A 21,720-nucleotide genomic window follows, 5' to 3' on the forward strand; every position below is an offset into this window, starting at 1 on the left:
CACAGGTGTGATCAGTCAATTTGTGCTCAGTGAATTTGTCCACAAAAAGGCTAATTTTGGTGCACTTACTGTACAGGTAAGGTCAAATAACAAGAGAGTTTGGTTTTTGTTTTTAATGCAATAAATTTGTTCTTATTTGCACACCTGTATTTTATATCTCTCTGCATTTAAAGTTCCTGTTTATCCAGTGCTACCTGCCATAGACAGAGCTATCTTAATTCTTTAAAAGAATATTAATGAATCCTTCATTTATCTGCAGTGACAGAGCACGTGCCACACACATGCAGGAGCACACAAAGGCTCCTCCAGACAGCGAGGGGCACTGGGAACACGCTGGGTGCTTACCTTGACTATCCTGATGAGGGTTTTCAGCTGGTAGATGTGGAGCTGCAGGTCCATGCGGTCTGTCAGCCAAGTGCACACAACACTCATGGAGCTGGTGTACCATTGCTGCAAGAGAGACACGGCTTCTCCAGCACCCACACGGGGCTCTGAGCGACACCTGTGCCCCCAGCACCCCCTCACAGCCACCCCTGACCCTCACAGCCACCCCTGACCCTCACACCCTCCTGCCAGCCTGCTCATGGGGGGACACAGACTGACAGGGGACACTGGCATCTGCTCTTACGCAGAATTTCCATGCATGGGCTTTTAAATTTTAACAACAATAACAACAAAATAAACTTATTAGGAGGGTAAAGGCCACCAGTAGTGCCTTGTAATCTGATTTTGCCATTGATGGCACTTGCCAGCAGTGATCTGTGTTTGGTTCGAGCCATGTTTTAACCTGTTTCCCCCACAGTGAGAACACAGTCCTGCCTTTAAGGATGTTGGTCCCACACTCAGGTTACTTACCATCTTCAAATTCAATCATAAACAGCCACAGGATGGGTCTGGGACCCCGAGGGTGAGCACAGGGGAGGCTCATGCAGGGCAAGGTTTGGCTGGGGGAAGGATGCTGGTGTAAGCACCTATGGGTGGGTGCCTGCCCAGGCTGTCTGGGAAGTGCTTTGGTTTCATCCTCACAGTTATGAGAGATGGAAAAGCAGAAAAGAAATCAGCTTGTTTCAAGCTGCTGAACTCACAGGGCCCCTCCAGGGGCTGAAATTGTGCTGTTGTCAGTGCAAAAGGCTCGCAGCAGTGTGGCAGCAGCCTGCAGTGCAGGACAGCTCTGGTGGGCTGTGGCGCGTCTGATGCCCACAGATGAGCAGTGAGCCCTCAAGAGGAGGAAAAGGAGGGGCTGGGGGGTGGGTGGGGAGCCACAAAACCTCCCCAAGGTGCTCAGCACAAGGGGTGGTTACAAAGCAGGTAAAAACCCATCACACCTCTGTATGCACAGCTGCACCCTTCTTGTGACCTCTCTTACCCACAGAGATCAAAACCCATACTGCAGACCAGCTGCAATTAATCTAGAACCAGCTAAAATACTAAAGAAATTCCACCATACCAGTTTATGAAGATCCTGACAGAGCACCATCCATAGTCTGGGATGCAGCTGCCTCCCAAGGAGCCTGAAACTTTGCACCAGTCCAAGTCAGGTCTTGGTGCCCCCCTCAGTGCCCCCTCGGGCTGGGGTCTCTCACACAGAACATGCCCTTTCCTGCTGCTGGTGCAGCAGGGGAATGGAGAGAACTGAATATTCTGTAACTGCAAAACTTGCCAGTGATTTGCTTCCCTCCATCCTTTGACACTGGCACCCACAAGGTGGCATGAGGCTCACCAAAGCAAACAAATGAGTCTAAGCTAAACCAGCCCTGCACCACAAAAATGTGTGCTCAATATCCATCTCTGAGCTGAGTGGCAGCACACCCAGGAGCTGCACAGGGAAGTTTTCCCCCCAGCTCAAATGATGCTCCTCTACTTTAATTTCTACACCACCTCTTTAAAACATGGAGGAAATAAAGAGATGAAAGAGCCACCGAAGAAATGGCATGTGGTGACCTCATGCTCAATGCTTACACCTTGTGTAACTTGTGGCAGAGGTTCTGCTGACCCTTCCTCTCCAGGACAGAAAGCTGGCAAGAGCTTGGTTGAGACTAATTGAGACTGGCAAGCAGGAGCTCTCAGCTGTCACCTGAGGTGCTGGCATCAGACTGGGGCTGAACAGTGAGTGAAGTGAGCTGGGCAGCTGGTGTGGACCTGATGAGCACAGGAGACATGAAGGTCTGGTGGGGCTTCATACCTCCCAATGCCTCAGACTGGTCTGAGAAGTCAGAGTGTCCCTGGATACCCCCTGAGGGTCCCAGGGCAGCCAACAGCCAGCTGGTGGTTGGGGGGCACAGAGCAAGTGCTGCCACTGGGGGATCTGCCTGGGCTCCCAGGAAATGCTGCAGACCCACGTGGACAAAACAGAGAAACTGTTAATGTTCATAAAGCTGCTTTTCTGCAATCAGTGCTTAACTGAGTCATGCTCTTGGGTGACACTAGCTGTGACCCAGGGCTGTGCTAGCACATGGATGCCCAGGTCAGCCAAACACCTCCTTCCCCTTCTGCCACCTCTTCAGATGAGAGCCCCCAGAGGTAAGGGCACAACCATGTGTTACACACACACCCCCTCCCTTCCCCTGCCGCCTCCCAGCTTCCACAGAGCGATCTGCTGGGTGTTTGTGTCAACTCCACACGAGATGAGAAGTCCCTGGCAGGGGCAGGTCCTGCCATTTCTGTCTGTCCCACGCCACACACGCCCACAGGGCAATGTGATCCCAAACAGAAATTATAACCTCTGCCCGCAGGGTATTGGCAAGGTGACTTTGCTGCTGTGAGACCTTCTGAGCAAGCCAAATGAAATGCTTTTCTGTGTTTCTGGAGGGCTCTTCAAACACTCTGGGTTCTGGGGAGACGCAAACTCCTTGGAAGCAAATGTGAATTGCAGCCCTCTCCTCTCGCGCGGCGGCTGACAAGGGCTCAGCGCTCGGCGGCATGAAAGGAGCTCTCTCTCTCAAAGCCAACTCACTCCCAAGACTTTCTGCTTTATGAGGAAAAGACAAAGTCTAATTCATTGATCTTGATACACAAAACCGTCACGTCACTTCATAGAGCACACACCAACTGCTGAATTTCAGCCCTGCATATTCATAAAAATAAGTTAGCCCATAAATTAAATGTTCCCTTTAGCTCTCGCTAGTGTTGATGTGCTATAAGACGCATAAGCCCTCTGATTCATGACTAACCTACCAAAGAAGATAACATTTGCATATGACTATATTATTAAAAAAACAACAAAAAAGCCAAATGCTCCCAAACAGAAACGTATTCACCTCAGACAAAAGAGCACAGAGCGGTCCTGTGGGGACACTGGCCACCTTGCTGTCCCCAAGGGGGTCTGCTATGCCCTCAGGGGCAGTGGGCTTCATGCTGGGGACACAGGGTCCCCTCTGGGATCCAGCTCCAGCCTCATGGCTTGTCCCCAAAGACAAGGTGCACAGGCCACAGCGCAAATACTGAACTTTGGGCTCTGACAAGGGGCTTGCAACACATTTCAGGCACATTTCATTGGCACACCAAAGTAAATATCATAAATATATTTTCTGCAAAAATCTCCTCATGCCTGGTTGTAAAGAATGAACAGATTCCCCTGATGGTCCAGGCTGTGGACAAAACCCCACGTGTAACTCACTGTAGTACACACACATTACTGGTGCTGCTGGCATCCCTGTCCCTCACCTAGGGGACAATTTACACTCAGTCTGGGGGCACAGGGTGAGGACAGGCTGTGGAGCCTGCATCCCCAGGGATGCATGGTGGGTACCACTCCTCCAGCAGGGAGGGGCACAGGGCCCTGGCAGAGGCAAACCACAGCCCCATGGCTGCACACCATGAGCCAGCCCCAGCAGAGGAAATGCAGACACTGCCAGAGCCCAGCCACTGCAAGTAGGTGCTCTATTTGTACAGACAGGAATTCAATCCCTCTTTCAGGTTTGTTTTCCTGTTTTCCTGTCTTTCAGAGCAGCTCTCATTGCTGGGGGGATGTGGGGGGCCATGGGCCAGCTGGGATGCACCAGGATGGCATTACAGGAGCTGGAGCATTACAAAAGCTGCACTTCTATGGCTGCCCATCCAACACCCCAACCAGCCTGAGCAATAAGCTTACTTGTTCCCTTGTTCCCCAGCCCTCTGCCTTCTTTTTTTTTTTTTTTTTTTTTTTGAATGTAAAAACATGATCAATAAGTTCCTGAAATAGCAAGTTTGTCTCTGAATACATAAATTGTAGAAATTGGTATGAATAAATCTGCAAGTAGCACACTGAATGTGGCACATTTTATCAAAACCCAGCCCTGTGCTGGGCTCCTGTGCTTTCTGGGAGGTGGTGTCATTACACACACCCAGGAACATCTGCAAAGCCCCGTTCTCTTTGGTGTGAGCTGAATGGAAGCATGACCTCCTGTTCCTTGCCATGAACCTTGAGTTCACACTCATATTTTACATGTTACAGGAAGCCACAGCTCTCCCCAGGAGTGCTGCAAACAGAATCTCGTAAGCCAGATGCAACACTGCTTCTTAAGGCACCTGAAGGAGCTGTATTCTTCATTCAAAAGCTTACATACTAGTAGCTTAAGGTCACTTCAGCTTTTGTAAAGAGTGGGACAAAACCAGGAATGCTTATAGGGCTGGGTTGTCAGCAGGGTAGCAGAGGGATTACAAGGAACCTGTGACTCTGCCTCTTTCTGCCTTTACTGGTAGTTTTTTTGTGTGTGAACAAGTGCCATACAACAGATTGAGGCTGGTATAAAGGCCTGGGACTGTGCAAGAGCACCCTGCTGAGCCTCAGCTGTGCTTGCAATTAGCAATAGGCATGAAATGATTATTGTTGTGGTGGCTGATGGCAATCTGAAGTGACAAGTTTTATGGGGGAAGTTGTAGTAGGGATGTTCAGCAAGTTTCTGCAAACCATTAATCGAAGGCTGCAGCACAGTTTAGTCAAAGCTATTTTATGTCATTCCAAAGGTCTCACAAGGATGCTGAAAGAATATTTTTCTGCTCTCAGTGCCTTGGAACGGAGTTTTTCTAGGTCAGGGATTCTTTACTGCCCTATTTAGTGTCAAAAATACCCATTTGCCTCAAATTAGCAGAAAGCTTGTAGTTAAGGGCTAGAGATTAGGCACACAAAATTACTCAGCAGGTGACTGCTGGGTGGATTTGGGGTTGAGAAGTCTTTAAAACTGACTACAAGACATTATATACTTCTGACAAAAGAACATAGTAATCCTACCTGCTTGCTTTAACCACTGTTGTTTGTCTATTATTATGTGCTTTAATGCTCATAAGAGCAAAACTACTGGTGATACTACTCAATTACCATAGTAACTCTCCCCTATGACCTCTCATTTCAGTACTCGCTTTCCAACCAGAACCAATCCAAGCAGGGCAAATCTATTTAAAACTGTGACACACACAGCACAAAGAGGCTCCCAATGCTGGCTGGCTCCCTCTCTTTGTCCAGGACATGGGCTTGTTTTGAAATGCTGAAAGGCAGCTTTGAAATGAACCCTTGAATTCAAGGTGTTTCAAAGATGAGGAACTGGATGCTGGGCGGACGCCACCACAGCATCCCTGAGCCGGCCAGCACGAAGTGAGGGGCCACAGAGGTGGGAAGGGAGAGAGGAAAAGGCTGGCTGTGAGTTTTACTTCCCAAAGGAAAACTGAACCTGCTCTCAGGCAACAGCTCAAAGTGATTTATCAGTCAGGAAAAAAAAATAATTACCAACTCTTTGTTTCTTGTATTTGCCCATCCCTGTCCAACAGGCCAGAAGCTCAGCTGGGGGAAGGCAGAGTGGGGCTGTGATGGCCCTGAGATCAAACTGGGTATTTGGTGTTGTCACGAGTATTCATGGCAGCCACCTCCCCTGAGCAGGTGCCATCTCCACGGGAAGGGAGGGATGCAGCCCCAGCAGTGCAGGCACACACTGCCTGGGGACCAGCCCTGTGCACACAGCTGCCAGTGCTGGAGGGGACTGGTGTGGGAGCAGAACTCTCCAGGAGCAGCCTGCCAGCCCCAGGCACCGTGTCCCTTCCTGCACTCTCAGTGTGCCCAGCAGCACAGCCAGGTGTGCACACCAGAACTGCCTGCAGCCCTGCAACCCAAAGCCCAGATCTCCCTATGGCAGTCATGGAAGGATCATTCTTGTCCAGTCAGTCTTCTGTGCCCACCAAAGTGTTCCTCACTACCTTCAATGTTTCTTTTGCTCTTGGTTCCAGGCAGTCATTGCTGCTCCAAAAATTTGGTCAAGGTGGCAAGCCCAAAGCATGGGGCCTCAGAGCCAATGTAGTTCCTACTCCTGTCTATCAGAAATAAAGAGAAGTTCCCAGCATGAATACACAGAGCAGCTTATGCAATCCTTTTTCCAATGGCCAGCTCTGCTGGGATGCTGGGTGTGGATGAGGGCAGTGACTCTTGCCCTGCTCCCAAGCACTGCTAGCAAGGTCCTGGCAGAGCTGAGCCCAGCTGTTTTTCAGGTTGTTCTGGAAATGTGAGTTTTGTGTTGCTGCAGCAGATGTGCTGTGCCCCAGGCTGGGAGAGTGGGGATAGAGCAGGGACAGGGCCTTGGTGACACAAGTGTCTGAAAAGCTTGAGTTAAGACATGTGGCAGTGGCTCTGGAGGAGGAGGAGGATGAAAAGCCACAGGCACTCAAGCACAAACACCATTCTGGTCCCCAGTGTCAATGAGGAGACTGAGATGGACCTTCTGCCACACAATGAAGAAGGAAGAGGCACAGCTCTCCCCTCAAGCATACATTTTTCTGGAGGGCAAACAGAGACCTGTTCATGCAGCAAACCCCATCCCATCCTCTCATCAGCTTTCCTTGCTCTACTCAACAAAACCCATCCTGTGCTCTGGGTGTTACACAGAGCCCTGCAGAAGGGCTCCCCTGCCCTGCCCTTCGCTGGGGACCAGAGAACCACCCAAAGGCAGCTCAGCATTTGGAGCTGCAAAACCTCCTGCAGCACAGAGGGCCAAGGCTGCAGGGGCTCAGGGCCGAGCCCCAGGCACAGAGCATCTGGCTCGGCCGCGTCCTGGCCGCAGCCATGGGTGGCACCAATAATGACCCAGAGGCTCTTTCGATTTACACCTGCCAAGGATTTGGGCCATTCCCCCAAGCTGGGCAAGGCACAGGGCTCAGGGCACTGAGAACAACCTTGCTGTGAGTGCCCAGGTTTTCCCGAAGCACAGAAATTGGTGTGACACTGCCCACGTTACAGAAATAAGTTTAGCGGCTGTGGCTCTCGGAGCACACAGCTAACCATAAAATAAGCAATGAGTTAATATTGCAGGCATTGATCAGCTAGTCTTACAATTAATGCTTCCAATAAAAAAAAAAAGCTCCCCTTTTATTCAACAGAATAAGAAATTAAACACTTGAGGGCTCATTCTAAAGAATGAATGAAATTGAATAAGCTACCTAGCACTTGAGATTCCCAGCGAGTGCTTGAATAGAGCAAACCTCCTGAGTTGAATGGATTGCCTTTTGGGACCAATTTGTCTCTTTTCACTCTTTATTCCTCCTTTTTTGCTGACAGATGTACAAAGGCGGAACTGCGCTGTGCAGCTTAGCTACATGCACCCACAGCAGCTGTCACTTTTGTCGAGCAAGTTAATCAAGCAAATGCCACCATATCCCACTTTCTATAAGGAACAACATGTTATAGACAGTAGTCTTGGGAGACGGGGAGGGAGGGAGAGAGACTTTATTTTAACTTTGAGTAGCTGGTATTTTTTTTTTCCCCTCTGTGTGTAAAAAAAAAAAAAAAAAAAAAAAAAAAAAAGGAGGAAAAAAGAAACAGCCAAACCTGGTAGCACAAGCTGACACTTTTGTTTTCTCGTGGAACAAATATTTAATATGATTTTAACTCTAATTTGTACTAGAAGGAGAGCTGTCTGGTTTTAATTAAATTTAAGGGACTTAGGGGAACACAGTTAAAAAAAGAAATAGAAGCTTTTTGTTTGCATTAACGCTTGTTGATAATAATATATTGATTGTCAATTGCTAAGCCCAAAAGATTAGTGTAGTAAATAGAATTATCTGAATGCCACAAGTGAAGTGCTAGCTTCCCGTCCCTGCTTTTCCCTTTGTGAGGCACTCTGAATCACTGGTTGTTATTTATACATTTTCTTTGATAAAACCAACTTGTGTGGCTGATTTTTTTTTAAACCCTGCCTCATTAAGTGTATAATAGCATTTACGTGTGGGGCTTTCTGCTTTTTAGCCTTTCAAGCTTAAGCTTATATTCCTCTCTCACAACCATGTTTCAAAACTTGGGATGTTCACAAACAATTGGATACACACCAATATTGTATATATCAGATGCTCTCTTGCTATTGCCAAAGACTAGAAAATAACAGAACATTATCCACAAAAAGTAAATAAATAGTTATCGTCCTGCTACGCTGCTGCATGCCAGATAATAACGCTGTCCGGTCATTAGGCAGCTTTTCTGTGGCACATAATTCTTTAAGTTAGGTATGAAAAGCCAACATCAAAAGTGGGTCTGTTGGTGCAGCTCCTCAGAGCAGAGCACTGGGAGGGCTTCAGGCAGCCCTCAGGTTGCTGGTAGAAAGGTGATTCACCCCAAATTCAGACCCTTTGGAAAGTATCTTTCAGAAAATAAATCTAAGCTCTGGTGACAGTTTGCAGTGTGCTAATTTAACTTCTCTGCAGGGTCTTTGCCTTGGTATATTTAGGAACTGTCAGTGTTTGGGATTCGTGACCCCTTTGCCAAACTGGGCACCCCACGTCTGCACCTCAGCCCTGTGAGCAAAGTCCCTGTTAGCTGTGCTCAGCAGGGCTCTGGGTGAGCGCTCCTCACAGCAGGCAACATGCCCCTCATCTTCAGAACTAAGCCTCTCTATAAAACTCCACATTAAATTCTAGAGATCTGGCAAAGTGCTAGCAATTCGATAAAGATCCCCTGAAACCTTGGGGTCTTTCTTTTTTTAATAAAATTTTGACCTTGTTCTACCAAAGCCTCGTAGAATAAGTCTGGAGTCTCCCAGGTGACACTCACAGCTACTACTGAAGCAAAAGTACTTTTTTTCCCTGGTATTTTATGTACCACTATAATGCTATCACTGTGAGTACACACAGCGTGTTCTTCAACATCCACCCCAGAGCTGTGAATTCTGGATGCCTTTTACTCTATTTTATATTCCTTAACTACGAAATCTCATTCTTGTTGACAACGTACCAATACGAGGAAGTTACAAAGTCAAAGGGTCTCGATATGAAAATAATTTGTATTATTATTTAATAAAGTCACAGTCCCTAACGTTGCCTAATAGGGTTAAGCTGCTAGCCAGAGCAACTCATCATCTGTCTAGGATGCAAATGGCATCACCGAATTACATTATTTCTTTCCCCCCCCCCCCTTCCCAAAAATAAACCACAAAACAACTTTGAATCGCGCAAGAGCTCTGCCTTGCAGCAGGGAAGAGCGCTGGGAGCGAGCGCGGAGCCGGGCGCGGGGAAGTGCCGCACGCTCTTTGCAGTACATATGGCACCTGGGAGCACCCACTGCTCAGGAGCTCAGCTCGGGGCGGGCTCAGGCTGCCGCCTCACCCTTCACTGCCTGCGGCTTGGACCCGCCGGGTCGGTGCCACAGGTGTTGATGGCAGGAGGCCGGGGCTCCCGGGGTGCTGCCCGTGCTGGTGGGATTGCGCAAATTCCCTGATCTCCAGAGGGGCACAGCCCAATCTGCATGGCTCTTGCTGCAAATTTCTCCCTGCTATTAATCCAAAATTTTCTTCATTTTCAGAGAGGCCAGGGGGGATCAATATCTTTTGTGTTGGTGGGGCCAAGGTCCCCAACAAACGCATGTGCCCAAGAAGCTCACCCCTAATAGCCCCTGCTCTCGGTGCTGCACCAACCAGTGACACCTGCACTTGTCCCGTCAGCTGTGACTCCACACGCCACAGAGGGTGCAGGTTTGTCTGTGCCGACCCTCAGTGGCTCTGCAGGCAATCTGTGCACTCTCAGCACACAGGCAAAGGCTTCCCAGAGCAGGGGCACAGCCAGAAAGGGATCTGCAACACTGCTGCTCCTTCGGCGGGGAGGAACAACTCTGATGCCCTGTACTCATTCAGGTGGCCCCCAGCCGTATGTCAGAGTGGTCTGCTCTGCTAGCCAGACACCAAAGTCTCTGCTTAGCAAAGAGCCATACACTCACATCCCCGGCAGGAGTGATGGGTGAATGTGCCAATGACTCCCCTTCTGCCCTGGGGAGAATCTCACAGAAAAAGCAACTGCACTGCTGGCTCCTCTCTTCCTACAGCCAGGGATGTCCTGCTCCCAATCTGCTGGGGTTTGCTCAGAGAATACCAATGCCAGCCCATGCATAGATCACCTCTGAACCCATCCCAGCCACGTGCTGCTGCTGCTCTGAGGAGGGCAGAGCTGCCAGGCCGTGTGCTGGTCAGGGCTGGATGGAGGGCAGCCGGCAGAGAAAACTGCAGGGGAGACCCCCCCTGCAAAAAACTCCTGCTCCATGGCAGGGGGTGCAGGAGTTGGTGCCCACGGTGATCTGAGAAGGAAGCAGGCTGCCACCCCAAACTTCTCTCCCATCCCCAATGTCCTCAAACCAGAGACATCCCATGCTTAAACCTGTCAGGTTTGCAGGCTAAGTGCCTCAGCAGGTGCCTCATTTCCTCTCTGAGACTGGACAGTCCTAATCCTGTTTATACACTGAATTACACCTCCAGAAAATGCCCCTTTTAGGTAACAGGCACAGCCTGTCCTGGCTACATGAAGCCCTGAACTGGAAGCCCTGCCTTTCCAGGCTGTGCTGGCATGGAGCATCCCATATCCCTGCACACAGAGCGGGGGCCTGGGCACACCACCAGGTGGGCTCTGGGTGCTGAGCTCTCTCTGCTTCACTGCAGATACAGCTCTGCAAAGTGCACAGCATTCGCTAGGGACTGCCAAATTAAATCCCCAAAAACCTGCTGCTTTGCAGGAATTTGCAGACTTCTCTTTTCCTAAATGAAAGAGCTTCTGCATAAAAACCTATAAAGGCGCACAAACAGAAAACCACTCCTGTATGGATGCTTGTTCTCAAATACATTTTTAACTTATAAAATATTCTCTGCTTATTTCCATTTTTCAAAAAAGAAATGAAGTTGACATGTTAAAATCTGATTTTCTATATAAAGCAGCCTAGTAAAACACAATATCCACACAACTGCTATTTTTCTGTCCTGATTCCAGAGCCCTGTTAGTGTGAGGCAGTGATGATAAAACTGGCTGCACAGTTGTTCAGTAAGATGCACAGCAGTGCATACTATAGAATACTTTTATTACACTTGTAATCAGTTTAAATTAGAAGCTGTCATGAAGTGGGACTTGATAAACTTTATCTACTTCTTTTATAGCCTGAAAATTCCAGAAAAGTAGCTGGAGGCTGCCTGTACATCTGGGCCCTGATTGCAGCAGCTCCCCTGGTCTCTCTCCTTCCTGGGGTTAACACCGGCTGCAGTGCACTCTCCACCCGAGTCCCAGCAGGCATTTTTGAACGCTGATATCATACATGCAGGGCCAGGCTTAAGGGAGCACCGGGAAAGGAAAGAGCCGCAGATCAAGAGAAACAAAATGACCTGGGACGGCTAATCTGGCACGCACCGCTGGCTGCCGCGGGCTGAGCAGCAATTGTGTGCGGCCGGGATGCAGGGGGAGAAAAGGAAAAGACGGATTGAAGGCGCTGCTGGAAATCAGACAATTCGTCATTGTTAGCTCAGGGGCTCTGCCCTGCACCGAGAGCTGCTTCGGGTAAAGGCTCTTTGCGGGGCCCGCAGGGAGGGAGCACAGCCCGGCCCCTGGGATGGGGTCAGCCCCGCACACCTGTGGGCACCGGCACATCCCGGCCCTTCCCACGGCCCCGCACACGGCTGGGACACGGACACCTCCAGCACACGGCTGGGACATGGACACCTCCTGCACCCGGCTGGGACACGGACACCTCCAGAAAACAGCTGGGACACGGACACCTCCAGAAAACAGCTGGGACATGGACACCTCCTGCACCCGGCTGGGACACGGACACCTCCAGAAAACAGCTGGGACACGGACACCTCCAGCACACGGCTGGGACATGGACACCTCCTGCACCCGGCTGGGACACGGACACCTCCAGAAAACAGCTGGGACACGGACACCTCCAGCACACGGCTGGGACACAGACACCTCCAGCACACGGCTGGGACACAGACACCTCCTGCACCCGGCTGGGACACGGACACCTCCAGAAAACAGCTGGGACACGGACACCTCCAGCACACGGCTGGGACACGGACACCTCCAGAAAACAGCTGGGACATGGACACCTCCTGCACCCGGCTGGGACACAGCCACCTCCAGCACACGGCTGGGACACGGACACCTCCTGCACCCGGCTGGGACATGGACACCTCCAGAAAACAGCTGGGACATGGACACCTCCTGCACCCGGCTGGGACACGGACACCTCCAGCACACGGCTGGGACACGGACACCTCCAGAAAACAGCTGGGACATGGACACCTCCAGCACACGGCTGGGACATGGACACCTCCTGCACCCGGCTGGGACACGGACACCTCCAGCACACGGCTGGGACACGGACACCTCCAGCACACGGCTGGGACATGGACACCTCCAGCACACGGCTGGGACACGGACACCTCCAGCACACAGCTGGGACACAGACACCTCCAGCACACGGCTGGGACACAGCCACCTCCAGCACACGGCTGGGACATGGACACCTCCTGCACCCGGCTGGGACACAGCCACCTCCAGCACACGGCTGGGACACGGACACCTCCAGCTCTCCTCCCTGATTGCCCACAGGATGGGAGCTCCAATACAGCCTCTTAAACTTGGCTGGAAGGCAGAGAGCACCGCGTAACTCATCCGCAGTTTTAAACAGAGAGCTCCTGGCCAGAGGCTGCTCAGGAAAAGGCTCTCTCTGGATGGAGAATTCCATGGTCCTGCTTCCCCAAAACCGTGGCTACTCACATCTATAAATGATCTTTCACTCAGTGCCAGCCCCAAAACACAAATCTCTGACGCTCAAAAGCACGGTGCAGATGATGTTAGCAAGCCTATGCTGACCTTAACGTAACGGAGCAATCAGTCTGCCTTCTTAGAATGATTAATGGAAAATCTCCTCTGGAAAAGAAATCAAATTAACTGTCTTCAACCAAATGTCTACTGGAACACGAAAAGCTGTTCTGATAAAGACATTTAGGAGGGGAAAAAACCCCTTTCAAGCATGTAAAATCCAGTGACAGATCTAGGATTTATTTTATTAAGACTCTCCCTAAAATAAATTAAATGGAGCCTACTTAAATGAGCACTTCAGGAAAGAAGCCTTGCTGAGGGGGAGCCCGGAGGCCATGTGCCCAGTGCATGCCTGGGCTGTGTGAAGCTAACAGAGGGGAATATCAGAGGACAAGGGCTGCCTCTCAGGAGTGGTGTCAGTGCTAAGCTCTTCTCCCCACTCCCCTGTGACTCCAAGAGGGCACATGGGGAGGAAAAGAGGCTGCAGAAGGACAGTGCACTCTATGCCTCCTCTAGGCAAAGAGAATTTACCCCCTAGAAGATATACTGACAGCTACCACTACAATTTTATGCTTTTTCCCAGCAAAAGTCCTGCAGTGAGATCAACTCTAGGTCCAGGTCTGAGCTTTGCCAAGCCAGCAAAAGGCAGCAAAAGCTGCAAGGCTTTGGCTCCTCCAAAGATGCACAGAGAGGGAAAAGGAAGCTGTGCTCCCTTGAGATCAATGTGCCTAATTGTCTTTGTTTCACAACTCCCTCTGGAAGGGGAGAGAGGGGGGAAAAAAAAGCAAAAAACAAGGCAGAAGAAATAGCTCCATGGAGGCCATATCAGGATGGGAGTGGGAGAGAGTTAGTGCCCTAATGAGCAGTCTAGCTGCGTGGGAGGGAAACAGGTTGTTGTCTGTCTAAGAGAAAGTGGTGAGTGTGGCTACAGGCAGCTCCGAGATGGGAGCCCAGCGCGCAGCCTGATATCCGCTCTTCCCCTGATCCTGCAACCCGGCCTCCTGTGAGTAATTCTAACTCACAGTGAGTGGCTCCACTGACTCACAACCAGGCTTTTGAGATTGGAGAGGGGAAGGAGAGGGGAGGATGGGAAGGGCTCTGTTTTGGCATTTGATTGTGCCATGCAAGGCTTACGGTCTAGCAAGAAATGCCACGATCCTGCAAGCATGCCTTGAAGGAGCTGCCAAAATTCAAGTGAGTAACCCTGCTAAGGGCAAAAGCTTTGATTTTAAGGATAAGCTAATTCCTCAGTGTCTGCAGAGGACTTGCTGAATTAACTGATCTAGCTGTTTTGAATTTTTTCAGTATACTCAGGTGTGCTATCAGGCTCTAACGTGTAGGTACTGAAACATATGCTGAGCTGCCTGTGGATCCTCCAGTGACAAACGCTTACTCAGGCTCCTGGAAGTGTGTATAAGGATTCTGCTGAATTCTTGAGACTCACACAGTGTCCTGCATCCTTCTTATCTCTGATATTTAGAAGTCAGATACCAGCAAGGGCAGCCTGCTTTGGAAACATGAGAACTGTCCTGCACCGTCCCCAGGACTCCTGCTGGGCTCCTGACATGAGGGAAGAAATCCCAAATCCATCAGAATCCACCAGATGCAACATCATGTCACTGGGGTTTACTAAAAGGCAAACTCAGCTGAGCCTGAAGGACAGGACAGGATGCTGGAGCCTCAGCCAGGGGCTTTTGCCTCCCTGAAGGTGGTGGGAAGGAGACGCTGGCTGCTCTAGCTGATGAGAGGACCTGGAGTGACTGTTCCCCTGCACTGAGGACAGCTGAGAGCAGAGCAAACCCTGGTCTCCCCACTAAACCTGCCAGACCCCGCTAATCCCACCCTGCCATCAAGACCAGGAGCTGTTTCTGCCTTGCAGAGGAGAACAGGCTCATCCCTCGTTTCCGGAGCGTGTTCTCCGTCTGCTGTCCCGGCTGTGACACAGAGTGAGGAGCTGAAGGCTCTCAGTGCCAGGGAAGTGGTGAAACTGCTCCTGCACGCAGCACCCTGGCTGCTGCCACCTCGGCGGGCAGTATCACTGCGTGATTAAGTTCTTACCAGACTTTTTGGTAAAGGCAACCTTCCTGATCTGATAACTGCCAAGGACAAGCCAAATACGCAGGGTCAATCCATGCACCCTTAATCTCCAGAAGGCAGATTAAGTGTATAATTGACCCATATAATCCATGTATCATCTCCAGTGAAATGTTTTTTATGTCCGGTTTAGGCAGACATGAGGCCCATAAGACAGTGATCAGAGACACAGAATTACCATTGCAGTGGATTTCATCAAAGTTAGAGATGGCTTTTTAATCACTGATCTCAGAGACTGCTAGATTTAAGCAGATGAACTAGCACTAAGCACATCTGTTTTAATCCTTATCTTCTACTCAGGCTGGTGTCTTCAAGAAGTACAAGGAGGAAAAAAATAAATTAATTTTTTTTTTAGGTCCTCTCAATCTTAGGAGCTTCTCTTGGTGTTTTGATCCCTCATATCAAAAGCATGTTTTTGTTTTTTTGGGTAAGATATTGAATTAATCATCAGAGAGAAAAATGCCATCTGCGCTATTCAGGGACTGCATCGGGATGCTGGAATTCGCAGGATCTCGGGGAGCTCACCCAGAGCTCAGTAGCCTTTTGTGTATGTGCTACTCACTGTGGCTGGGGAGGAAATAGTCACCCTATGTTTTACATTAGTGTTTACCAATTTATGTGGAAGGAAGGTTGGCATTCACACTATCTACCAGTCAATCATAGACTTTCTGGATCACATATGTTGCGACGGGTTGAAACCTATACTGTGAGTACCCAAGGGTGTTTGTAAAGATATACACACATGCATGGATCTAGAAATAACTTCTGTCAAAGGGCACAACCCTCACAAGTAAAACTCCCACTGCCTTCAGACAAAATGACAGATGTATAAACTCTGATCTCATGAAGTTCTGAGTGACCTAAGACAAAGAGGACCTGAATTTTGCAGGATTGGTCTAAAGACTCAAGATCACTCTGTTTAAGATATTTTCCCATGTTTAAGATACACCCACCTGCTTCTGCCTCATTGTTCCTATAAAAAGTTCCATTCTGTATGTCAACTCTGCTCCCCTCTCTGGGCAAAAAGTGATAAAATTTCATTCCTGTCAGGCACCACACATAGTTTGTGATCCTTCTGCATTGTGTGCAAAGTACCATAGGGTTTCAATCCCAAAGCACCCAGCCAGGCATAGGAGCGCAGGGAGAGAATGCTATGATGCTATTCTGAAACTCCTCTGTTACCACTGCTCTCTACCAACAGGCCTTATTACAGTGTTTTAGCTTTAAATGTTATCAAATTAGTGAACCAGGCCAAGTAAATAAGTCATGTTACTCTGCAGTAAACAGCACTGCCAAAAAGCTAGTTAGGTTTTGATTACCAGCAGAACTCCACGATCAATCTGTTCATTCAATGATCCCAAGAATACAGATTTTTAAAATTAAGATGACTCTATTTCAGGGAGGGGGGAAAACCCATCCTGACTAATTTGCAGAATTAAGAGGATTAACTCAGAGACCACACAAAAATATAACAATAATCTGCCACAAACACCAGTATCTCCCAAAGAGCAGAGCCCTGTTCTGCAGGCATGAGCAAGTCAGGCGATGCAGGGGAAGAGAAATGGTTTCTGAGCTAAGAAATCATGGCAAATACCAAGGAAAGACATATTAACCCAGCATCTCTGGGGACATGGCCTAACACACTCTGCAGCCTCTTTTCCAGGGAGGAAACAAATGGGGAATAAATGGGAACACAGGGCAGGATTGCATAGAAGTGTGGGAAGTTCAAACCCCACCAAACGTGCAATAGACAACCTTGCACTGTGCACCTCTGCTCCTGCCCTGCCCAGGGCTGTGCAGAAAGGGGATGTAGCCCACACTGTGAGTGTCTTTACTGGGACCCCACTGGGTGCACAGGACTTGCCTGCAGGCAGGTTTAAGCTGTTTGCTGCCACTGCTGCCCCTATTGTCATGCAACAGCCTAAACTGGACTGAGATTTGGCTGGGGCAGGCCAGCACTGCTGCACTAAACCAGCTGAGGACCTGGCTGTGAAAGTGTTAATAATCTCATTGCCTAGACAAACTGCAGCTAAGAGGATTGCTCCTCGGTGATGCTGGGGGAAGAAGGAACAAATTGAGGTCCAATTCTAACTTAGCATCATAAATACCATTTTTGATTATTCCTCTTCTCTTTCTTATTAAAGAGGTAGTTAGTACCTAAAATGTCCTTGGAAAATAAGACCAAAGGAGCTTAAAGACCCCATGACCATGCTGCTTTACTGGGTTGGGTGAGAGGGGCAAAAGGCTGCAGGGCTCTTTCTGAGGTCAATAATAGAGTTAAGCACTTGTTTCTGCCTTTACCCAAACATGGGTGAACACAGCACTAACTTAAATGGGGTCTGGTGACCCCCATGTAAACCCTGTGCTGGTGCTGATCCACCAGGAGCACCTGAGCCATGATGGGAGCTGACCATGGAGCCAGCTCCTTCAGCTGCAACCTGGCAGAGACAATACATGGCTGCTCAAAACATAATTCCAAGTTTTGGGTGACAAGGGCTTGGCACAATCCGTTCCCTCCTTGCAAAGCAACCACCCCACAGCTTGCCCTGCTCATGGGCACACACTCACACACATGAGACACATGCAAACATGCCAGTAGCATCAGATCCCAACTCCGTCCCACTGGGATGGGAACAGGAATGGGAACAGCTCCCACATGCTGCAATTCCCACCTGCAGCCAGTGTAACTCAAAACAGGCAGAGCAATGGAGAAACCCCATCTTTGATTATTTAATTCCGCATGGATCAGGGAGACTTGAGGAAGGCAGGGAGGGAAAGAAGGGTTTTGCATTTTTTGCTTTCCACCAAGGTAGCTGCTCTTTTGCTTTTTAGTTCATGTCAACTGTTAATTTGTTTAAAATATGGCTTGGTAAAACCAAGTATGAGTGGATCAAACTGAAATCAATATTTGTGTTAATTACAGCCTTTTGAAAATTGGAAATAATGGCCCAAATCGGTACAAACACACCAACTGTGAATCATAGGGAAAGGATGAGGGAAAAGGCAGTGTGGGCATTGAAAAGAACAGTCCAGATGAGCTCTGGAAATTTAACTGCTCGTGGAATAAATTTCAACACAAACGAGCAATGCACTCGCAGGCCCGCTGCAGATGGAAGCGACAGTCTTTTGTTTCATGTTTTGTTTTTTCTCCCCATGCCTGCTTGATGGGTGATTTGCTGTCTGGTGCTCACGCTGCAAACTCTCCCCAGAGCCGAGCCCGGGGAGGCACTGCTGTGCTCTGTGCATGAATGAGGCATTCTCAGTGGATGTGGGTCATGCTAGTAGATGTACACAGCAAGATTATTTGACTCTTAATTCATGCCACTTGATATAATGTGATAAAACATTTGACATGAGAGATAAGTTCCATTTTAATCTGGTACATTATGGGGAAAAGAGAGAGTGGGAATTGTAAAGGAAGAAGAGGTTTCTGAGGGACAGGTAATGTGCAGAAAGAGAAGTATCGAGTGAAGGAAGAGGTTGGCTGGGGAAAAAGCAGATTTCCCTGCACACTGAGGAAGCAAAAGAGTGAGTAAAGAAAGCACAGAAGGCTGTTAGAGTTCCAGAGCCAGGAGACTGAGACATGGCACTGCTGAGGGATGGAAGGAAGGAGAGTAGGGAAAGAAGCTGCATCAAACAGAAATTGAGGTACGGACAAATATCCTAGAGAGACTGAAACAGTAATGCTGCAGTCTGGTCATCAACAGAAAACCTTTGCTATAGAACAGCTACAAGGACAGAAAGGCTGTAACAAAACAAGAGCAACAGAAACAGAGATACTTTTGACATGCATCCAAACCTAAAAAACTCAGGCATCACAGGTCACTGTTCTCTCACAGTCCAACAAACTGATCTTGTCCAACTGAAAATTAGCTATGAACATCTGGGTCAGTTCCTACCAGCCATCTTCATCAAGGAGACCATGTCTCAAATTTACCTTTGGTGGCAAACACCACAACATGGTCCTCCTTTATACCAAAGCCCATTCATAATCAGCTGTTTTGATTAGCTTTTAAAATTAAAGTTTAATATGTTAAATTTGCTGTCAGATTTGGAGTGCTTGTCAATGAAACAATGCAAAACATGCAGAAGAGTTGGTCCTTAGCAAACACATCTGCCAAAAACCTGGCTCAAATTTGAACAGTGAGAGCTATGACTGAGATGTTCTGATACAGAGAAATTTACACATATTAAAGAGCTCTCTTAGAAGATACTGGTTTTTAAAATCCACACAAAGACTAAGACACAGTAGACTAGAGTAGAGATTTAAAGCAGGCAGAGAGCAGATACGAGCCTTAGTCAGAAAGAAGGGAAAGATTTATTTTTAAAGCTGTAACCAATAAATTTTCTCAAAATGTGACTTATCCTCCTGTCTTATTTTGTCACATTTTGGGTCTCTCCTGCTTGGTGTCCAAGGAGGAGAGGGCATTTACTTACATCAAATAACCTTTCTATATACATCTCCTCATTGACCTTATCACGCAGGACATCCTGAGAGTGGCGGACAAATGTCACATAGGCATCAGCAACATCCATTCCTGGCTTCTGCATGGAGGAGAGAAGAAGAGAGAGAGAGAAAAACATGAATAGTGATGCAGGGGGCAGCTTCTCTGTGCAGCCTCATCACTGCTTTTCCTTCTCCTCCATCTCCTGCTGTCCTCCTGCAGTTCACCCTTTCCTTACCTGATGAACACTTACCTGATGCCACATTGCTACAGCTCTCTGAAGAATTTAACTGATTTTTAAAGAGTAACCTACAAGCATGCAAGATTTTGGGGATAACAGCATTGCTTTAAATCAAACAGGAACTGAAGCAGCTGGATGTAAAATACTTTAAAAAAAATCTTGTTTGAGTTCATATTGCTTGATATATTGGATTCAAACTTACCTCAAATGAAACCCATTAAAATATGGTAACACGAGTCATTACAAGAGCTGCCACAAAACCTTAAATTTGTGTGGCACATTGTAAGTTTGTTAATAACTAGTGTCATTAGTTTCCATTACTGTGATTTACCTCAGATCACAGAGTATCATTTCTCTGCAAGATACGATTGTCAGCCGCTGTAAATTGAAGTTAGTTAACACATCCATGTAATTTCCAGGGTGAAAATGAGGACAGTTTGGAAAGCAGTAGGAAGGGAGTTTTTTAATACAAAGCAAACAATTATCAAGCAAAGGGCCAGTGCTTGGCCCTTGGGAAGGCAGTGACATTTCTTAACACCTACTGCAACAATGACAAGGTATTAATTTGAAAAACAATGAGGACAACACAAACGTGGCAGTAGTCAAGTGTTACACTTTCAAGCAATTTTCAGTCTGCTGATCGTGCCCCTTCCAAGGCAGGAGTAGATGGATTGGTTTGTACCAAGACAATTGCAACAGAATTACAGAATTAGATTTAACTAACATTTGCAGAATTAAATTTAAGTGGTGGGTTTCTGTTCAACATCAGGATTTCCCCTCTGTCCTCCAGTTGAACAGGTTTTTCTTTCTCCTTCCCCTGGAAAGGCAGTGGCTCACAGACCATGGGGTGGCCTCTGCACGGGTCTGGGGGCTGTGTGGGGCTGGTGGTTCAGTTCATTAAAAATGTTGAGGCTGTCAAGGAAGCCTCTGTAATATGGTTTCATTTCCAGGGGCAGGTGGGGAAACAACTGAAAACTAACCCAGGTGAAAGATTTCTGATCTGATTTACACAAAGAACTGGAGCATCTGTCTGGCTTTGATGAGAGGAGCAGACCCTGCTGCAGATCTCCCAAGGCTGTCCAAGGTACAAAGCCTTTGGAAAAGCTTGAAAGGGTTACACAGCATTTTACCAAGACTACTTCCCTGGAGATGCTTTACTTTCAGAACATAGAGGCCTCAGAGAAGGCCATGCTTTGCCCTAGAAGTTACTTAAAATAACTGTTCAGTGTTCAAATTTCTGATGGCTAAATATTTAAGATGCACTAAAACAACTAGGACATTTCATCTGAAGGGTCTCCACATTTTCAGGGCAAGAAATAAATTCTGAGTTCTTCTTCCCAAGGCTCTCAAAATCTTGCTTTTATTACTCCAAGAGAACAGGATGCCAAGATCTGCATTGGGGTATTTTAAACCAAGCAACACCTCTTAATGTTCAAGAGTTTGTCTTTTCCATGCTAGGCTCAAGATATGATAATTTTGTAGGCAACATTTAGGTTGGGCCAAAGGGCTGAAAAAAACCAAATGCAGATGATGTGGTCCAAGATGTCTGATAAATTTATCACATTGCCATATGAGAACATGCAGAACAATACACCTGCATTAAATATACACACATTATACACACATATCATCAGACTCAACTGAGTTACTCTTGGTTTCCACGGCCCTCTAACTGGGTGCAGGAACTGGTGTTGTATATTAAGATCTATTTTTCTGCATTTGCAGTTGCTCGGGATCTTTCTGCCTGTAAATGTTACAGTAACCCCTTATTCCAGCCAACATTCATATATTACACTTCAACTTAATTTAAATGTAAATTTCTGGCAAGTTAAGTGCTCTGTCTAAGAACATTAAGGGCTCTTTTCCTTATGAATCAAGGTCTAATTAGAGGAGACGATGTACAGTTTCCCTATA

General features: G+C 48.0%; 1 protein-coding gene across 10 annotated transcripts in view; it reads right to left on the reverse strand.

The window, feature by feature from the left end:
* CADPS (calcium dependent secretion activator) overlaps positions 1-21,720 on the reverse strand; it is a 203,784-nt gene that overhangs the window by 2,637 nt on the left and 179,427 nt on the right. For all 10 annotated transcript variants that reach the window (XM_058813144.1, XM_058813143.1, XM_058813147.1 and 7 more), the window contains 2 exons: positions 19,558-19,665; positions 346-450 (listed from right to left, as the gene is read on the reverse strand). In XM_058813144.1, coding sequence (XP_058669127.1) covers positions 346-450; positions 19,558-19,665 — 213 coding nt within the window. The remainder of the gene's footprint in view (positions 1-345; positions 451-19,557; positions 19,666-21,720) is intronic.

The sequence above is a fragment of the Ammospiza caudacuta genome, chromosome 12 (genome assembly GCF_027887145.1).
Source record: "Ammospiza caudacuta isolate bAmmCau1 chromosome 12, bAmmCau1.pri, whole genome shotgun sequence".
NCBI classification, from domain to species: Eukaryota; Metazoa; Chordata; class Aves; order Passeriformes; family Passerellidae; genus Ammospiza; species Ammospiza caudacuta.